This window comes from Pinus tabuliformis, chromosome 1_2 (genome assembly GCF_031772625.1).
Source record: "Pinus tabuliformis cultivar Carrire ecotype Pingquan chromosome 1_2, CPIR1, whole genome shotgun sequence".
Taxonomy (NCBI): Eukaryota; Viridiplantae; Streptophyta; class Pinopsida; order Pinales; family Pinaceae; genus Pinus; species Pinus tabuliformis.
Window position 1 is genome coordinate 554,482,255 of NC_142298.1, and position 22,065 is coordinate 554,504,319.

General features: G+C 40.0%; 1 protein-coding gene across 2 annotated transcripts in view; it reads right to left on the bottom strand.

The window, feature by feature from the left end:
* The window catches only part of LOC149206789 (serine/threonine-protein kinase EDR1-like), a 290,283-nt gene that overhangs the window by 266,927 nt on the left and 1,291 nt on the right, over positions 1-22,065 (bottom strand). The window contains exon 2 of one of the 2 annotated variants that reach the window (XM_089395578.1): positions 6,979-7,419. The exons of the other annotated variant lie outside the window; for it this stretch is intronic. Within the exon in view, the coding sequence (XP_089251704.1) occupies positions 6,979-7,419 (441 nt within the window). The remainder of the gene's footprint in view (positions 1-6,978; positions 7,420-22,065) is intronic. 2 annotated transcript variants of the gene reach the window in all.

A 22,065-nucleotide genomic window follows, 5' to 3' on the forward strand; every position in this document is an offset into this window, starting at 1 on the left:
CCTCTTTCATAAACCTTAAGTGGCATTGACATTAAAGAGGTGACAAGATTGAAGAGCTTTCAACTTGACATATTGCTTGGTTCCTAGCTTGATAAAGGTTTCTGTGCATAACATACTATAATGTGAGAACCAAGTTTAAAGATCAATGACTTCTTGTATTGTTGGAATGAGAGCTATGCATCATCACTACAATCTTGTTTGAAGTATTCTTAGATAATCTCTTATCATCATAAGAGAAGCCCTGTCAGAAGTATGAAGGCTTGCATCATAATATTTCGATATACCAAAGGTCTATGTCGAAGACTTGAAGCATGAAAAATGCATTAGAGGATTGTGTCAATGATCTACAAATTGTATGTAGTTATAAAGAAATCTTTTAAGAATCCTTCAAGGACAGATTTTGATGTGTAGCATATTAAAAATTTAAACATCATAGTATATGGTATGGGAAACCTGTGTGAGTGTAAAAAGAAATGATTAGAAGATGCAAAGTTTGCAATTCCATATACTACAGTGATATGTATTGCATTGACAAGATAAGTCTGGATCTATAGTTCGATGGAGAAGGCCTTAATAACTAATCAAGCATAAGCATCAAACCTTGTAAGAATGCATAAAAATCTGAAGGTACTTGTATATTTCAGGGTTTTGCATTTCCTTATGATTCAGAAGCAGGACATTGTACTATATCTTACCTTGATGAATGAAAAGCATTAACAAGATAAGCTCACAATGAAAAAGTGGTCGAGTTCTCTTTCAAAGTTGAAATTTCTCTCAATAAAATTGAATGATTTGTGGAATTCGATGTGTATAGGCAACTTGGGTTGAAAAGCTCAAGAAACAATTATTAGTAATGCTCCAATATGCTCGGACAATGGACATAAAAAGGATAATTCTACACATTGCAAAAACTATTGGACTTACAAGAAGATGTAAAATGAAAATCTAGGGTTTTATACTTTGTAAACCCTAGCAAGCTACAAGGCTTAAATAAGAAAGCCCTAGGGTTTATGGACAAAACCCTAGGATTGATCATTTCCGCTGAAAGAAGAAAACCTAGCTCATGCCTGAAAGGAAAGGAAAGAAACATGTTGATGATGAGGACAAGGATGGGCATTTCTAGCTTGATGAGATTGCAATGTTTCTTGCAAGGCGGCAAGGATCAAGAGGGAGTTGACAAATCCCTACAATCCTCAAATTAAAAGGATGCGGGTTCATTGTGAAAGTTGTCAAGGCTCTAGCAACAGATGGAAGCATCAAGAAGAACAAAGCAAAGTTTATAACAAGAGGATTCTCCCAAGGTGGAGCACAAACTCAACTAGAGAGGTTTGTGTTCAAGAGGGAGAAATGGAACAAGGCATCTAGAACCATGCCAGATGAGTAGAAGAGCTTTCAAGGGAAGCATACTATTGAGATCCTTAGATGACGGACTACAAGATTGATCCCCAGAGATGAGAGGTATCTCAAAGCAGTGTTCCTTTCTATGAATGGACCATGCCAAATGACTAGAAGAGCTTCCACTTCAAAGGGAACAGATAATCAAGCTAGCAAATTTGAAAGAAAGATGTGTGGAAATTGTGCCAAAACCTAAGGGAATTCAATCATGACTTCCAAGCGGATCTACAAGATCTAGCATGTAGCAGATGATAGCATAGAATAGTACAAAGCGAAATCCATTGCAAGAAGGTTCTCCCAGAAAGAGGAAGAAAACTATGGCAAGACGATTACTCCAGTTGTCAAGTACCTTCGGTTTTGATGAGCCTGTAATCTTGTTGATGACTTATTTTGACTCAGAGGAAGCAATAGTGGAAGGAAGATTTGCTTCCATGATAGAGGGAGAAATCAGGATTACCACAGGAAGCCTTGCTTCAGTGTCAGAGGAAGATGACCTTAGAATTTGAGATGAAGGATTTAGATTTGATGCATTACTTCCTTGGTCAAGAGAAGCATACTATTGAGATCCTTAGATGATGGATTGCAAGATTGATGCCCAGAGATGAGAGGTCTCCCAGAGCAATATTCCTTTCTATGAATGGACCATGCCAGACAATAAATATGCTTCAATGGCTGAGGGGCAAAAGTAGCAGAGGGAGCAACTAGGATTGCCACAACAAGATCTATTTTAGTGTCAAAGGGAGCACCCAGTCACGGTGATCGGAAAGTAGGTGTGGTGATGGATCTAGTAAAGGAAGCCATCAGTTTATGGTTGAGCTAAGGCATGCGGCACACCATGTGTTAAGGTATAGGCATGGTACAGTTAGATATGGATTGAGGCATGTCTCAAATGATGAAGTACAGTTGTTGGGATTGGGCAAAGAGTGCAGAAGGTAGAAAGAGCACATTAGGTTGTTGCTTCAGTTTAGGCTCTGCAGGTAGTAGTCATCTATCACACTCAACACTGCAGAGACCAAGTATATTGCAACCAGTTTGGTGAGTTGTGAAACAATGTGGCTTTACAACTTGCAGGATCGTATGACAAAGTGTAGGAATTGACCATGATATTTTGCAACAGTCAAATTTGCATGGCAGGACAAAGCAAATTGAGATCGGGTACTACTAAATTTGTGATATGGTACAGAAGGGGGTGGTGAGGCTCCAATATATCTCCACTGATGGCTGACATTCTCAAAAAGCCTTTGTCTCGGGTTAATTTTGTATACTTCAGAGACAAGCTTATACTAGTAGAGAACTCCTCTATCAACAAGAGGAAGCATTAAGGTGACATCAACAAGGGCATGGCGCAGACTATTGCTAACAACGGGAACTTGGACCAGACTATTAACGGGTGGACAATAGGGATATGGCTCGGACTGTTGGTGACAACAGGAGCATGACACAGATTGTTCGTGAGATAGCATGAGGGATTGACATTCTTGAAAATAATGGTCTTTGAGGCCAGGACATTCAGGGGGTCGGTGACTCTTCAACATCATGGCCTAGAGAGAGGCCTTTGGATTTGGGACATGAGTTTCCCTAAGGTTTCACCATGGGGGATGGCAGCCCTGAACAAGTCAAAGTACCATGTGGTGAGGCGCCCATCGGATCATGGTGACTAGTTGAGTAAGTACCATCGGTTAGGAGAGCTAACATGGGTTGCGGTTCATATTGATGATGACGTTGGATGATGATATTGCATCACGTATATGGATTCTCCCTGTGTCATGTACTTCGATTGGAATTAGGGAGGTTATCCCTATGTCAAGTACATTGACCGGAATTGGGGAGATTGCATTGATAGGTGTGATAGCATCGTGGACAAACATTCTTCATGTGTCATGTACTCTAATCGAAATTAAGGATGTTATCCATATATCAAGTACATTGATCGGAATTAGGAAGAATGGTCCTATGGATAGACATTCTCCCTGTGTCAAGTATAGTGATAGAAATTAAGGAGAATGGTTTGGTAGAGGCTACTCGAAAGAGTGGATGCCTTTTAGTATTTTTGGCCTGGCCACTCTATAAGAGTGAGTGCCCTTTTTTCAGCATCAAGCTCGGTTACTCATTGAGTGAGCCCATATAGCATCATGGCCTGGAATGAGGCTTGTGGAGTGAGGACATGGATGTCCTTTAGGGTTTGACCATGGTGATGGCAACCCTGTGGTGTAAAGATGTGGATGTCTTCTAAGTTTTGGCCTAGCATATGAAGTTTGAAGGTGGATGTTCCCTAAGGTTTAACTGTGGTGATGGCAAACATGTACTAGTCCATATACCATGAGGTTGAGGCACCAATCGGATCATGGTGACAAGTTGTTGTACCATAAGCTCGGTGTGCTAGCCTAGATAATGGTACCTAGTACATATTGATGATGTACCATAGGTTAGGTGTACTAACCTGGATAATGGTACCTAGTACATATTGATGATGTACCATAAGTTAGGTGACTAACCTGGATGATGTTACCTAGTACCATAGGTTAGATGTGCTAGCCTGGATAATGGTATAGAGTGGATGCCTATGATTGTTATAGGTCAAGTGCATTGACCTAAATGATTATGATGTTGATCTATGAGTTGTGAAACCTTATTCATAATGAAAAATTTTCAACAAAGAGATACATCTGAGGAAGTCAAGGTGAATACCTCCCTAGCTAAGAGGGAGTGTTGATTTTTGGGTAGTTGTGAGACATATTCCCCAGCAACACAAGTTAAAATCAAAAGAAAGAAAAATTTAAGTTAAAATTAAAAGAAAGAAAATTTAATTTAATTTACAAAGAGACATGTCTCTTTGGGGCAACCTCATATCACTATAAAAAGACACTTGATACAATCATAACATACACATTACTCAGATATTCTTCTCTCTCTCACACACATGGAAGCAGATCCAAGGAAGATGCCAAAGTTTTCTAAGAAGTTGAATTTTTTGTGGGTAATTACTTAATGATGTTCATATCATTGTTTTAAAAAACAACCAAGTCGACTCTGACTCGGCCGAGTCAGACCGAGCCAATGCCTGGCCGAGTCGGCTCAGTGGCTGAAACGGAACAATTGGCTGGGTTGTTACCGAGCCAGTCATTGACTCGGTCGACTCGGTAATGATTCGGCCGACTCGGTAATGACTCAGCCGACTCGGTAATGACTCAGCCAGCTCGGTAACAACTCGGTCGGATCGGCTCTTTGACAAAAATCCTGAAGCACATTTATCAAAAGTTGTTCCGCCTCCTACATATCAATGGTTGGGTTGTTGTTTATTGCATATTTATAGCCCTAAAGTAATCTATCACTGTGAGAAAGTTTTCAAAATTACAAGGCCGAAGTATGGTTATCCTAGTGGCATGAATTAGAAAACTAAAACAATGCATTGAGCCATACAATGTTTTTAAAAAGGCAAACATTCTAGCAGTGGACTAATAAATACATATTTACCTATGATTGTTCTAGAGCTTGACCAGAATTAAATCAAGGATTTTGAGACTTCATTAGGGGCAGAGAATTGGTATTATTGTTATTGTAGTCTAGTGATTGTCCTTAGGCTGAGGTAGAAAAGAATCCAGGCATTGGTGGCTAAGTATGAACTTTGTATTGGATCGAGCACTGGGTGCCATTTTGATATAATGGATATATTCATGAGCCTACTTTGATCATATGTTGTCTTCTCTCTATATTCTAAAGCTTTGGTTTGGAAACATGAATGAAAATCTTTAACATTATGTTTTTTATAAAAAAAAAAAATATTTAATGTATTTTTTAGAACGACCGAGTCATTGAAATCAAACCGACCGAGTCGGAGTCGGAGTCGGCGCTGACCCTCGGCCATTTCCGAACCAGAGTCGGAGTTGTAAAACATTGGTTCATATATCATTGGAAGTAATTACCAAATGCAGAAATCCGTGCTCGTATACTAAGCACTATAAAATGAACGGATTCTTCTAAATTTTCCACTCCAAAGCATCATGGTGGTGACAAATAATATAGTGATCGAATCCAAATCACATACCAATGTAACACCTTGATGCCAAAACAACCCATCAAGAATTCAAAGAATCTCTTCTAACTCAAACACAAACTCAACCAATAAAAGCATCAATTCATGCATAGAGAATAGGCACATAGCACATGTCATGACCATCCATTCATGAAAAGAGGAGTATGCATCATGATAAACAATCTCACCATCCCATGTGCCATCTCAAGCTAGATAAAAGCATCACCCATGAACCAAGAAAGTAATCACCACATGATCCCTCCCGGAGACCACCACCCTCAAGCCAAGAAAATTCCCTATAGGTCACCCCTGCAAATATACCTTTACCACTCATGCCATATGAGTGGTAATACATACCCTTACCACCATTATAGGACATGGAACCTATGGCTACCTATCACATGTTATTCACTATGACGCAATCAATCTCGACTAATGTGTTGATTTGGTTTTATTATCCTTAATCCCTAACCCTTGAAATCTATTGGTTGTTTGATGGCTTGATAGCTTTGCAGTGATTTGGATAGTCAGAGTGCACTTACTTTGATTCATCGTTCACTTAAGCTGCACATTCACCTCACTTTTCTTGTTTCAATTCATTGTTATAACTTAAAACTGTATTTAATTTTTGACCTCAGCTCATAATTTTTATTAAATTCATCCTCGCTTTTGACTGCTTAATTGGCAGTTCAAAAGTGAGTTTTATGTGTGCTACTCAATTGGATTTTTGTGCAAAATTCTTAATTTGATAACAGCAGACAACCCCTACGGACATCCCCCTGAGAGTGAAAAGCGCCAGTTCAAACAAAGAGGCACTAGCAGTGACAGGGCTAGATGGCCTACGATTATTAGGCAAGTCTGCTGAAGCTCATATTAGGTTGGTGGCTTTTCTCCTTCTCTTTCTCTAAAATTAATAAAGATTTATTTTCTGCTAACTAATGTTTTAGGTATCACAGGAAGTTCCATATACTATGGTTAACAACCCCCTTTGATTGAGTTGAATTTAGTTTATTGATTTGCAAAAATTCTGCCTGTAACAATAATTTTAGACTCAGTCTCCCTCAAATGCTTAATCTTTCCTAGAAATTACTTGCATCTTATCTTTATTCCAGATTTTTAAATTTAGCATTCTGACGTCAAGAGCATTTTGAGCACTAATTTATCATGAGATATATGCAACCCAATAGCTGTTCACATGTAGTTCATCTCCAAAAACACAGGGAATGAAAGCACTATATTGCAGATTAATCAGAAACAAAAATGTTAAAAGAAAAAGCAATTTGATTTCTCTTATAAAAAGTGCAGAATTTAGTGTGGGGATCTTGAAATCCTAGTTTGTTTCCCAAAGTTAAAATCAAACACTTTTCTCAATATAGAAGGACTTAATGATCTTAAAATTCCTATTTGCAAACCTGTAAAACATTGATCTTTTTCCAACAACACTAATAATTGCTAAATGGAAAATTAGGGATGAATCAGCAAGAGCAGACACTACACAAATTGTGTTTAGACAACCACACATGAATAAAAGTTGTATCCAATGATGTAACCTTAAATAACAGAGCCCGATGACGCGACAACCCTGTCTGCAAGCAACCAAGAAGAAGTACAATATTATTTGAAGAAACTTGCAATTCATAACTTGTCGTTGTCCACTGTGCTAGCATGTCATTAGCATCACTAACTGGCCCACCCATATGATTCGCAACAATGTCCGCAACCTTTTGTGCTAGGCCACTATTCACTGGACCAGGCTCAGTAGTTCCAGAATCTAGTGCAAGGCAAAGAGCAGCTTGTTCAAGCTGTTCTAATGCAGGATCAATTGCTCTATTGACTAGGACAACTTCATAGCCTAGATTATTTGAGACAGGTATCTGTTGAAGTTCAGCAAGAGAAGGCAACTTGTCTTGAGAACTAAGGTCATACGAACCACCATAAACATCATAAAATCCATCCAGAATTCTTTCCTCGTAATCAAGAACATTATAATCCTGCCATCATCAAGTACATCGGCAAACACTGCAAATCAGGATAAAAATATACTACTAACTGCATACAGAAAAAATGCAACAGAATGCTGTAAAGAGAGAATATTCAAAATATGTTCTATAGGCCATTCGTGAATTACCAATTCTGCCAAGATATAGTTCCATGGAGCATTATAAGGTATCCAAACAATTTTTCAATTCAGACTAGTCAACAACTGCAAAATATCCTCGCAATTACAACCCAAATTTCAAGCAAGGATTTCCATGTTCTACTCTGTTAGATTTGTTACACCATGATTAAAATTTAAACTTTAATGTAACTGTGTAATATTAAAAGTGACTGAACCAGATCACAAGTTTTTTCATGAATACTTCAATGTGTTACAATCTGAACTGAATAAGGCTAGCTTACCCCAAGCTCCGTCCATTTAACGATGCCTGCACCTCTGGGTCCGAAAAGGACCCATGAAAAACTCTGAAAAACCTACATAAAACATCACTTGGGAAATAGGGGCAGCCCACCTGTCAAAGACAATGTCTTTTATAATGTGCGAATCTGGCACTGAACTGGAATTCAAACCTAAAGGTGTCAAGGATAAGGCTATAGATGGGAACTGCATTTTAATAATATTTGGCCCTCCCTTCAAGCCCTGAAAAGTTAGCTCATGAGAGACTGAGAGAAGAAAACTTGGGAATAGTGAAAGTCTCCACCTGCAGGAGGGGATCCCTGTTAGCTGTTTTCCATTGTCCACGGGACCACAGAAGATTCTTGGGTTAGGCCCATTGCTAAAATGATAAAGAGAATGTCGATCTACAGTGAACACTTCACAAAATCCTAATCCAGTATAAATATTGAACAGAAATATCACATAAAGAAAAGAAAACCCATGAACAAGAGAACAAAAGATATGGCGCCTGTTACCTCCTGGGAGGTACCTATATGCATTTTCCATATCAACAACATCGTAAGACCAAGGATTTGCAAATTTCAAGCCTTGTTGACCTGTAGTTGACTGTGTATTAGGGTATCCTAGGCGTATAATGGTCGACCATGTCTGGTCCTTTTAGTTTCCCATTCTCACTTCCTTTAATCCTGGATCGGATTAGAGGATTTGAGGTGGATCTATCTTGACACATTGTTTAGAGGAGCCATCGGTTTTTGTGGAGGTGATTGCATTATGTACGGCCAGTCCAGCCTATGTTTCGAGTGCACCTATGTCTTTCCTACATGGTCATGTTTTAGCAAGTTTGTATGCATTTCCTTGGCTATGGTGCAGCATTATCAAGATTTTCCACAGGCATTCCTACAGTTCATGACATTCAATATTTTATGGGGCACTGCATGCATGCCAATGCACAAGGCTCCTGAGACCAAATTTCGACAGTGGTTCAGAATGATTGTCTTGATGCCTACTTGAGATGCCACATTGAAATTTTGGCAGAAAAAGGATACTCGAAGCAAAATTCAGGTCAAGAAGGTGACATTAGCATATTGCACGTTAATAAAAATGGCAAGAATATGTCCAAGGTAAAAATCATGGTCAAAGTGCAACTTTGAAAAGGTAAGGGAAATGTTTGCTCTCCTAAGCTAAACCTTGCCTCCTTAAGTAAGACGTCACCTTATGAGACAAGGACACTTAATTTGTGGGTACAATAAAGTGAAACATTGGAAAATAAGGTGAGATGCTCCTCATGCTCTGCGTTGATGTGGGCTGGTCAAACATAGATCAAGACACATGAGCCACAAGGTTATAAAATTATAGTGGAAGGTTCCAAGGGTATGCACAATGAACTAAATAGACAATGAAATTATCAACGGATTGAACCTCCTCCAAGTCAGCTGCCAGCACTTAACATGAGTTGTTAAGTGAGGTCAAAGGTGGGCTGAAACTTGCCAGCCAGCCATGGGGCCATTCCACAATGTCATAATTAAGTGGCAAACCTCAGTCGAGACAGCCATGCAAGTAAAGGCGGGTGTACAAGTAAAAACAATTCCAGGGGCCAATCCATGTCCCGACTGATTGTAAACTCAACTGTTGCCTTTATCAATCACGTGGGGTCAAATCCTTTTCAAAGTGGGTGTAGAGTAATAAGGAAAACTTTTGCCCTGGATCTCCCTTCAGTAACTAGGGTTTCAATAAAATTTATCTTGTGTACAAAAAATGAATTCAATACAAATAGTATAACCTTCAAAAACTGACTTTCCAATATGAAATAAATCCAATAGTGTAATCCAACAATTCCATCAACCAGCACAATAGATATAGTCCAAACAGACCCTAGTAAATTCAACAGCAAAACATTGATTCAAATTTATATGCAAACAGATAAACACTATATGAGTTTTGTTTAACCAGATACCCTAGACACCTCAGGTCTGCACTTCAATAATCTTGGATCTGTTGCAAGTATAACCTTTGTGTTTCCACCAGAGTCCCTGTTACTCTGTTAGAGGATCCACAATCTCCTTCAAGACTTCAGATATGTGGAGTTTTGCTTCAAAAAACCTTCATGTCTACCACAGAGATAACAAATAAAAATCTTTATACCCGGTTTGTTATAGGAACCACGAAGTTGATCTCAGATGGGTCTCACTCTGCCTCAGATGGAAACTTCAGTGCTTCAATCTCCAGAAGGTCTCGGCTGCTTCAGAAGGATCTCAACCTAGTATAGAATAGAAAGGATTCGGGCCACAGACAGAGTGGGATATTTCATTGCCCATTGCTATAACCTAACCTCGGCAATTCGTCTATCTAAGGAGTGCCAGCCTCAGGGATTGTAGCCTGCTTCAGATTAGTTTCCACAATGATCTGGCCACCAATGCAACGATCTGCCCAGACAATTAGTCTTTGAAGAATTTGTCCAACCACACAGATTGCCTTAAGATACCTTTGTTGGCCCTTGGATGATGAATTTCCCTGTTACAAGAACAAGTATAAAAAAAGGAAAATAAAACTAACTAGGGTGGAATCTTTCACCACCGAAATTAGCATAAGAGAAGGGATCTTAAAAAGTTAAAACCCTCAAAGCTTTAGCTCAAGAAATCAGATGATTTGATCCAGAACTCATGATGCCTCATTTGACATCTCAACCGTCTTCTATTTATAGATTTTTCAATGGGCTCCAAATGTGAGAGGTTGTGTGCACAACCCCTAATTTAGCCTTAGCCGACCCAATTTTTGCCCAATGTTGCCCCAACATCGGAAAAATTGGGCTTTTACCCCTTTATCAATACTATTGCCTACAAGATCCAATAGCCTATTTTGTCCTCCATTAGCCATCAATTTGCAGAGGACATTACAGTCCCCCATTCCCGAATTACTTGCCCTCAAGCGATTGCAGATTGTGATGTTTTAAAACTCGTTTTCCTTCCAATGTGGCATCTCCTTCTGGAAGATTTTTCCATCTAATAAGATATTCTGAGATTACTTTGCCTCTTAGTTTCTTTTCTTGTACTGCCATGATTGCCTCTAGAATTAACTTCAGTTGTCCTTCTTCATCCAAGACATTATGAATTCTGTTTTCTTTTAGCAGTTCTAATTCATACACCACCTCTCCTGTTCTCCGGAGAACTTTGTAGGGTCCATAAAACCTCGGCTTCAGCTTTTCTGCACCACTCTTCTTGAGTGTAGATTGCCTATATGGTTGCAATCTCAAAAATACAAGGTCTCCTACCTCAAAACTGCGTTTTGGTTCGGTGTTGGCCCGCATACATCTTTTTCCGATTTTGGGCAGCATGCATGTTTTCTCCGAGTGTCTTGAGAATATCTTGGCTTTCTTGTATCCAATCTTTAGCTAATGGGGCCCTGCTGTCTCCAAAGACAATGTCAAGAAAGGATGGAGCATCATAACTGTACAATGCTCTGAAAGGTGTCATCCCAATAGACATATGATAAGTAGTATTGTAACAATGCTCCCCCAGGTATAGCCATTTGATCCATGCATTTTGTTGACCAGTCACGTAGTTACGTAAGTATCCCTCAATCCATTTGTTCACGATCTTTGTCTGGCCATCTATTTGCGGATGATAGTTGGTGCTTGGGGTTAATCTTGTCCCAACTAACCTAATTAGTTCCTGCCAAAATGCCCCCGTAAATTTGCTATCTCGATCACTAACTATATTTTTAGGCAGTCCGTGAAGCCTGAAAACTTCCTTGAAGAAAAGTTATGCTACCTATTTGGTTGAATAATCAGTGGGAATCGCAAAGAAATGTGCAAATTTCATCAACCTGTCAACCATTGTATAGATGCAATCTTTGCTTTGTGCTTTGGGTAGGCCTGTAATGAATTCCATTGAGATGCTTTACCATTTTTGTTCTAGAATTGGTAAAGGTTGAAGTAAACCTATAGGATACGAGTGCTCAACCTTATTCAGTTGACATGTCATGCATTTCTTAATGTATTTTATTATGCCATCTTTGAGGCCCTTCCATGAAAATCGTTAATAAGTTTTGAAGAATCCTTGGTGCTCAGTTGATGGTACGTCATGTGCAGCCTTCAAGATTTCTCCTTGAGCGTAGATTCATGAACCAAGTATATCTTGTCCTTATAGTAAATAATATTGTTAACTATCTTATACTACTCATCTTGGATGAGTTCGTTCGTCAGAGCACATGTGAATTTGTTTTTGGAATATTCCACGAAGAGGTGAGTCTCCAATCTTCTATAAGCTCCATGAAAGAACATGCTACTAGTTTCTGGAGAGTGCATCGAATACAATGTTCTTTTTCCCTTTTACGTATTCAATATCAAAATCATAAGCCTAGATGTTGCTCACCCACTTTTGTTGTTGTTCGTTCAAGTCTTTTGTTCCAAGAAATGGCATACGCTGTTGTGGTCTATCTTCACTACGAACCTGTTTTCTACCAAGTATTGCCTGAACTTTGCCAAGGCATGCATAATAGCCAACATTACTTTGTCATATATGAAGTAAAGTCTCTTTGTGTCGTGAAGTCGAATATAATTGGATGGCCCTTCTGCATTAATACTGCCTTATTCCCTCTCTTGATGCATCGCATTCTAACACAAAGGGTTGACTGAAGTCGAGGAGTACTAGTACTCGACATGAGCTAATTACTTCCTTGAGCTTATTGAATGTTTTGTTTAATTCCTTTGTCCACCTGAATGCTCCTTACTTTGTCAAATATGTGGATGGTGCACTTAGTTGAGAGAAACCTTTGACGAACTACCAGTAATAGCTACATATTCTAAAAAATACTCGCAACTCGGTCAAATTCTTAGGTGTTGGCTAGTCCAATATTGCCTAAATGTTCTCGTGATGTACCTATGCTTCTCACGCGCTAATTATGTGTCCTAGATAGAGGATCTTTGTCATCCCAAACTCGCATTTTGATGCCTTGGCATACAGTGATTGTTGTTGCATTATATTCAAAATTTCATCCAGGTGCCCCAAGTGATCTTCCCATATCCTGTTGTATATGAGAAGGTCGTCAAAAAATACTAATAATAATTTCCTTAACTACTTGTTGAAGATGTTATTCATGCAAGATTGGAATGTGGCAGGAGCATTGGTTAGACCAAATGGCATGACCAAAAACTCAAAGTGTCTGTAGGTGGCATATGTTGTCTTTGGCACATCTTGCTCTTGAACCCAGATTTGATGATACCCTGATCGTAGGTCAATCTTTGAAAAATAAACTGCTCCATGTAACTCATCCAATAACTCATTGATCCTGGGGATAAGATACTTGTTCTTGATGTTGAGAAATCTATAGGGCAGTACTTAGGATTATTTTTCTTTTCTTGATAACTGCTTGTGATGTATTTTTTCCATTAATTTGTAAAATTAGTGGAAACTTTATTTTCTTAAGCAAAAACCTACCTTTCTATTAACAACAAGAACAATAGTACATAAGAACACAGAATATAAGCTACAAGCCATGGCCAAAACCTTTCCACTTGAGAGGAAAACCCATAAATCTCTTCACTTCTTATAGATCCTTCAATTGACGAATTCCAAGACCTCTAGACCAAGATTAATACCCTTCTAAGACCAAGTCCAACCTCGTTGATGATGTGCTTCCTTTGTCCAAGTCAAACTCAGTCAAATCTCTTCCAGCAACACAATTTTGACCCCCATCTTCAAAATTTCGACCTCTACTGCAAGTTTGAAATTTTCGGCCCCTACAACTGCTACTGCATCCACACGTGTGAGAAAAATTACAAAATAATTTGGAAAAACAATCTGAAATAATTGAGATGGAACATCATCCAAAGCTAAGGATGAAGAGAATTTTGCATTGGTTGGAAAGGGGAAGAAGGGCAAAGGGAAGAAGACCCAAAGCAAATCTGAGTCCAACCAAAATAATGGCAAGAAGAAAGACATGAGCAAGATAAAATGCTTCCACTACCATGAGTTCGGGCACTATGCAACAAAATGTCCACAAAAGAAGTCTACCAAGAAGCCTTCAGGAGGAGTAGCAGGTGAAGCGCTGGCTTCACAATTCGAATTAGACTTCACCCTAATAGCATGCATGGCCAGCACTATTATGGGGAGTGTGTGGTACCTTGATTCTAGTGCCTCGTTCCATATGACAAGGTGCAAGGAGTTTTTCAGTAGCCTAGAGGAGAAGGATCTCCATATGCATATCGAAATGGGTGATGATGGGAGGTATAGTGCTATAGGAATTGGTACTATCACCTTTGAGAGGGAGAAAGCCTCTCCTCTCCGCCTCAAAGATGTTATGCTTGTACATGGGCTGAAGAAGAACCTAATCTCTGTAGCAGTATTGGAAGATCATGGCTATGATGTTATTTTCATTAAAGGGAAATCCTTTATGAGACACATAGCTACCAAGCAAGTGAAGCAAATCGGGATACGATTGAAGAACCTTTACAAACTTGAGGTGGGAGATTGCACTGCATTGAGCAGCAAGACTAAAAAAGTGCAGAGTCGAGATGTTGGAGAACTCTGGTATAGGAGATTGGGTCATCTACACCATGGCGGCTTAAAAATCATGCAACAAATTAACACCGATCTCCCTAAAGGCTCCCTTGACCAGCAGGATGTCTACAAGGGCTGCACATTGGGGAAATATGTCAAATCCACTTTCCATGACCGAGATAGCAGAGCAAATGCAATCTTGGAGCGAGTCCACTCTAATGTTTGTGGACCCTTTTCTACAGCCTCCACAACAAAACATAAGTACTATGTTATTTTTATTGATGATTTCTCTAGAAAATGTTGGATCTTCTTCATGCAGAAGAAGGATGAAGTTTTCTCAAAAATTGTTGAGTTCAAGGCATTAGTTGAGAAGGAGACTGGGAAGAAGGTGAAGGCTCTCAGGAGCAACAATGGAGGTGAATTTGTTTCACATGCCTTCAAGGATTTATGTGCAAAAGAAGGTATTCGAAGAGAATTGACAGCACCCCATAACCCACAACAGAATGGGGTAGCTGAGAGGAAGAACAGGAGCATAGTGGGAGCAACAAGAGCCATGTTGCATGATCAGGGGCTGCCATTACATCTATGGGCAGAAGCATGCAACACCGCAGTCTACTTGCAGAACCGAAGTCCTCATAAGATACTTGGTATGATCACACCAAAGGAAGCTTTTTCTAGGAGAAAGTTTGATGTGTCTCATTTCAAAATTTTTGGAGCTTCAATATATTGTCGTGTCTCCAAGGATTCGAGGAAGAAACTTGAGCCCACTGCAGAGTTGGGAGTTTCTGTAGGATACACCGAAACTCCACACAATTACCAAGTGTATTTGTCTTCACTAAGGATGACAGTCGTGAGGAGAGATGTCAAGTTCGATGAGGACAAGGCTATGAGATGCTCTCTGGAACAAGAGCCGAGTATCCCACCGGAGCAGGAGCTTCTAACTCCAAAGGAAGAGCCTCAGGATGAGCTTTAAGAGGTTGTGGAGTAGCCACATGCAGAGGAGCAGACAGTAGGTAGAGTGGAGGCATCCACTCAACCAGAATCCTCCAAAGAGGGGAGAAAGAGAACCAGAGATACTGATACATTGTTGCGGGATGCAAGGGAGAATGTGGGAGCCCCCACATCACAGCGCAAGCAAAAGAAGTCACCTAATAGGTACACTGGGTACATGGCTCTCATGAGTCATGACAAAGCTCATTGAGACAATGCCTTCTTCATTTGAGGAAACAGTTGCTCAACCAATTTGGGCTAATGCTATGATGGAAGAATACGAATCCATCATGAAGAACAGTGTATGGGAGGTGGTGTCAAGACCTAAAGAAAAATCGGTGGTTGGTTCGAGATGGATCTAAAAAGTGAAGCATGTCGCGGACAGGAGCATCGAGAAGTACAAGGCCGGACTTGTGGCCAAAGGATTTTCTCAGATATAGAGAGTGGACTATGAGGAAACTTTTGCACCAGTTGCAACATATTCCTCAATTAGATCCATTCTAGCATTGGTTGCGTAGATGGGGTGGAAAATCCACCAGATGGATGTGAAGACCACCTTTCTCAATGATGTTGTTAAGGATGAAATTTACATAGAGCAGCCAGAAGGATTTGAGACATATGATCGAGAGTCACATGTGTGCAGAATCAAGAGAGCATTCTATGGTCTCAAACAGGCGCCCAAGCATGGTACACTCAGATCGATAGTTATCTCATTGGATGCAGATGCGAACCTCTATCACATTGTGGTAGATGGTAAGTTGCTTATTCTTGTTTTGTATGTCGATGATTTAATATTGACAGGTGATGAGCAGTTGATCTGCTCTTGCAAAGAGGATCTTGCAAGGGAATTTGAGATGAAAGACATGGGCCTTATGCATTACCTCCTCAGGCTGGAAGTATGGCGGGATGATGGTGAATTGTTTGTGTACCGAGGCAAGTATGCTACCGAGATATTTCAGAGATTTGACATGGAAAATTGTAAGCCCATGGACACACCTCTAGCAAAAAACTAGAGGAAAGAGTATGCTTCTTCAAGTGAGGAAGTAGACGCTACCATTTACAGGCAACTTGTGGATTCAATGATGTATCTTGTGAACAAACGACCCGACATGTGCTATTTAGTCAACCAGCTCAGCCAAGCCATGGTGAGGCCTACCAAATTAGATAGGAAGACAACGAAGCATGTGTTACGATACCTCAGAGGCACTACCCAGTATGGATTATGGTACAGACAGATAGACAAAGTGAAGCTACAACGCTTCACCAATGCAGATTGGGCAAGAAGTCCATCCGACGGGAAAAGTACATCAGGTGTTATCTTCAGTGTTGGGTCCGCAATTATTTCCTGGTACAACAAGAAGCAGAGGTCTGTGGCGCTTAGCTCAGTAGAGACTAAATAGATGGTTGCAAGTCAAGCAGCATGTGAAGCAATCTGGATGAGGAAAATACTTGTGGGACTATTCAGTCAAGAGATGGATCCAACAGTGATATATTATGATAATCAGAGTTGCATTAAGCTCTCTGAGAATCCAATATTTCATGATAGGTCCAAGCACATTGATATCTGGTATCATCATTTGTGGGATTGTGTGCAGAGGAGAATTATGTTGCTACAGTACATTCCAACTAAGGAGCAAGATGTTGACATCTTGACAAAGGCATTGTCAAGAGGTAAATTCGAATTCCACAGGTGCAGGATAGGGGTGGTGGAAAATCCCTTTCTTGCTAAGAGGGAGTGTTGAAAAAATGTAGCAAGAAAGGCTCAATTTGACTTTAACCTTAGTCAAATTGAGTAAATCAAATTTCCACATCAGCAGGACAACTTGGAGGTAGTTAACTAGTGTGACATGGATCTTGTCACTCAGTTAGCTCAGTAAATTCAAGTTAGAGGGCTTGGAGTTTAGTTATGCATGTGTGATTGCTAAATTTTAGTAATCCAGTTCAGTTATTTTTAGTTGTATTCAGTTAACTAGCCTCTAATTATTGTTAGAGTCAGTTGTGCAGTGGGACAGTAGTCTAACTCAGAGATACCCAAACATCTCTCTCTCTTCTCTTCCACTATCTACCTCCCTTTCCCTCTCCCTCTAGCCCACAGCCTCTCTCTGCCTCTCGTCCTCTCCCTCCCCCTCAACTACTCTCTCACACTCTTTCTCCCTCTCCCTCTCCCACTATCTTCCTCTCTCTCTCTCTCCCCCTTCCTTCTCTTGCCCTCTCCTCCTCTCCTTCCCCCTCTTCCCCTCTCTACCTCTCTCGTTCTTCTCCCACTCCTTCTCCCCCTCTACCCTCACATCTATCTCTCTCGCTCTGACCCTCTCCCTCCATGTCTCCCACTCTCCCTCTCCCCATCCTCCTCCCTCCCCCAACTCTCTCTCCCCCCTCCCCCGTCTCTCTCTTGCCATCCCCTTTTATCCCTCTCTATCTCGCTCTCCCTCTCCCTCTCTCCCCCTCTCACTCCCTCTACCCCTCTATATCTCTCCCACACTCTCTCCCCGTGCCTTTAACAAATACAATCCACATCATGAATCAAACAACCTAAAATAGCTAGTGGGTGCAGAGAATTCGAGTTCCTAAGTTGAAGTGGAGATGACAAAGCAGTGTAACAAGTAGTTGTAAACTAGTTTGAATGTACATGTGTTACATGCAGTCAAATGATCAATCCTTGGGAATTACGCAATCAATTGGAGGAAAATTCCTAAAAAATAAGGGCTAATTTCCTCAGGAATTGCGCAAGGAAATAGGAGGCTAGGTGAGTTGATATTTGGCTAAGTGTTGGCCAGAGTTGTTCATTGAGCAGAGAGAACAATTATTCTTTTGCAGGTTGAGCTTAGAGCTAGAGCTAGCAATTGTAATAGATTCTCTATTCATCTGATTAATGCAAAGAGGCTTGAGGGGTTTTTCCCAGTTGGGTTCCCCTAGAAATCACTGTGTATTTGTGGTTTTTCTTATTGCATGTCTATGCATGTTGTTCTAAATTGTGAATTTCATTCCGTAGATCAATAGAGTAGAATTGTGTCTCATGATTTTAGATTAAATTTCTTGAGCAGTTGCAATTCTATCAAATTTCTACATATTCAATAAAGAAGTGTTGGAAGAAACATCTTGTATAGGAATCAACTATGCATTGCTCGTCCCTCAAAGGAAAGTGAAGATTGAACCACTTGTCTAGTGAAAGGATGATGCCACCAAATTGCACGTCTACTAGAAAATATTGTCATTAAGATGCTCATATAATGGAGGAGGGCTAGATAACACATCCCAACCATACTACACATCTAGTGGAAGAATAGAGTCACCAATTTCACCACCTCAAGAAGTGGTAGATGGAGCATCTTGTAACAGAGAAGAGATGGGAGTGCCCAACTCTAATAACATCAATCATAGTTGAAATGATAATATGAAGACAAAAATCCATACATCTAGGAGAATTTGAAGACAGCTAAGAAAGCTCAAATACAATAGGGGTGTGGGTTTGTGAATACCCAACACAAATACACCTAAGAGAGCACAACTAAGAAAGAAGTTCAAGTACAATATTAGAGCTTGAATGAAACTAAGAGAGCTTAAACATGACAGGGAAGTGAATGTGAGAATACCCAACTTAGATGCCTCTAAGAGAGAACAGCTCAGAGAGAAACTCAAATAGAATGAGTGATTTTATAGATACCATCTCTACAAAGTGTTCTTAGTCATAATACAACAGAGAGTAGGTTTAGGAATACCCAACTCAAATACAACTAGTCGTGATGGCGATTGAAATACAAGTGAGAGTTGGTGTATGGATATCCAACTCAAAAATATGGTAGACCGCACCTAAAATAAAGAAGTAAGAGGGTTGATGAATACCCATCTCAACATAGGGTTTTCCCTATACACAACAACCTCCCCAAAGATGGATAAAACACCGTGAAGATAACATTAGATTGCACTCCCCCCACCCAATGTTGAATGCGGACCCTCAAAAGATAAAGTGTCACCAAAACACCATAGCATCAATACCAACACAATTCCACAACCTAGCAAAGAAGGCTTATGATTGAAATCCAATGTTCCACCAAGACTTTGGTGCGGGGAGACGCACAAAGGGAACATGTGGGAGTACCCTCAAACTTTAGGGAAATAAGTTCATATTTAATAATGAAAGCATAAATAGACTAATAGCAATACATTGATCCACACATAAAATTTAAATTCATAATTGAATTAAATATTGGAATACATTGATCCATCATCGTCATTCATTTTGATACATACATCGTTCATATGACATACTCGTCATTCAACCATGCCATGAGATTTAATAATGAAATATTCAAATACATTGATCCATATAATTCATCATTCTATAACCTACATTGATTTAAAAGTTCAATTCATCATTCATCATTCTAGAAGAGCTCGACGATGGGCAAGAGAGCACACTCGACAGCGGCAGTAGAGCACAGCTTGACGGCGGCAAGACAGCACTCAGCAGAGCTCAATAGCAGGCAAGAGAATTTGGGAAATGAATAGGTAGTTTTAACTTCTTAATTTTAGTTTTGTTTTATTTTTTATTTTATTTTTTAAGTTTTGTTTTATTTTTTATTTTTTTTAAGTTTTTTAATACATGAATTTTCAATTTTTTTTATATTAAGTGTTATTAGACATATTCAAGGGGAGCGCCCAGAAGCACCCCCTCTTGGGGAGTCGCATCCCCCACACTAGGGAAACACACGCCCTACGTCTCTCCACGACTACCCAAAAGGGGTGCATGGGGAAACACACCCCTAGACATCCCCCCCGTCCCAAGTGTGTGGGGTGCGAGGGGTGCGTGCACCCATGGAACACTATTGAAATCTAAAAGAAAAAGCCATTGACATATGTTGTTCGACTAAAGGAGCCCAAGGAGCACAATTTATTGATGATATTGTCGTTGCCACTAAAAATTTAAAATACATCCAAAGAAACCAAAGTCACAATGGAGGGAGTCAAGATCCATGTGAAACACTAAATGACCTTACATATAGTATGTCCAATAAGGACAATATATAGAGTGGAAGACAAAGATGCATACACAATAGTTGATCCACTAAAAGAAGTTGAGAATCATCCCTAGATAAGATAAGATAACGATATTAATGTCCAACAAATGACCACAAAAGTAGGTCAATGTGACTGTCAAGTACAATGATGTCAATACAAGCATTAGCACCGAATAGACTCCTATATAAAGAACAAAAGATGAAGTAAAAACATAATATTTATATACTAAAACATGGAAAACCTTCAACTCTAAGTGTGGGCAATAGTCACAAAAAGGAGCCAAGGCCTAGGCCATGGTCCACTACACCTGTCTCTCCTAACACTTGAGGAAAAATAAAGAAAACTCAAGATAGAAAGATGCTCCAAGGGAGAGTTGGGGGAAGATTTGGATCCTCTGTTGTGTTGTTCCTGGGAAGAAGTAACCCACCTCCAATGTTCAGGTGACCTCAACTATCCAGGTAACCTCGACTGCCAATTGGTGATAAATCTAGTCTCATAATGTCTCTGAGGTCTCTGGGGAAGGGGAATGGCTCCTCACATCCACATCAATCTAGAGTCTGAGTCAATGTTGATAACTTGATATCAATCTATCTCCTGGTGCCCCTAGCTTAAGGGAGCATCGTAAAGAAGGATGTAATCCATTGAACAAGATTTAGTTTAGGAGGACGTTGGAGAATGTGAGCAAGACGTCTAAGGGCCTCCTATATCTAAAGGGGTATACATCTCTGATTAGAGTGTTGCAAGAAACTGGATAGGGTCTGGATCCCCTTGAACAAGTAATGAAATATCCCATAGATCTCATAATAAATGGGGCAAAGGAAGATGAAATGCTCCTTAGTCTCGATCTCTCAAAGATGGCACTGCTGGAAACTCCCGTCTGATTGGTCAAACCTAGTTGTCAATCTTGATCCACAATCTACGAGAACTAACTTTGAACTAACCCAATGGGATCTGAACAGCATGCATCCAATAGCGAAGAGTGTAATGGGACCGAATAATGAGTCCATCCCTCATCACCATAAAATAGAGTGAGGCAGTCCTAAGTCCTTGTGAGTCAAAACTTCCTCAAAGGCATTAAGAGCAAACTCATTTCGTAAATAAGTAGCCATAGGCTCCAATGTAGTGGAGCCTATGGAATAAGGCCTCCCTTGAAATTGTGCCAAACACTTTCTGGAAGTCTACAAAGCAACCGTAAACCTTTTAAGGGCATTGACAAGCCTCCTCAATAATGGCTCAGAGCGTGAAGATGTGTTCAGTCATCTGATAGTTTTGGCGGAAACCTGCTTGTCCTTTATTTGAAGGGATGAATTTTTTAGAAGAAGCAGAATAACTGTGAGGGAGAGCATTTAAGCGCTTTCTCAGCATCTCAGAAGATTTTTCTCATTGGAGGTGTTGTTTGTTGCCTGAGGTGCTTCTTATTCTGTACTGCTTTTTCCCTGACTTGAGATTCCTGGGTTTTCACAACCTTCCCATCGTAAATTTGATTTCAATGGTTTTCATTCGTCACAATTTCAATCCACACATATCTGAATTCAAATTCAGTGATCTCTGATATACTTAATTCAAGTTTCAAGCCCTAGTTCAGTGAGCAACTCCTCTGAATCTAAATCAAAACGTTCTCTGCAGCCGCAACCCGACGGCCCCATCCCTCTCTCTAGAAATTTAACAGCTGTATGAAAGCTTTTTAGACCACATCCCCTACGCTAAATAATTTCACAGTTGTATGAATTTATTTG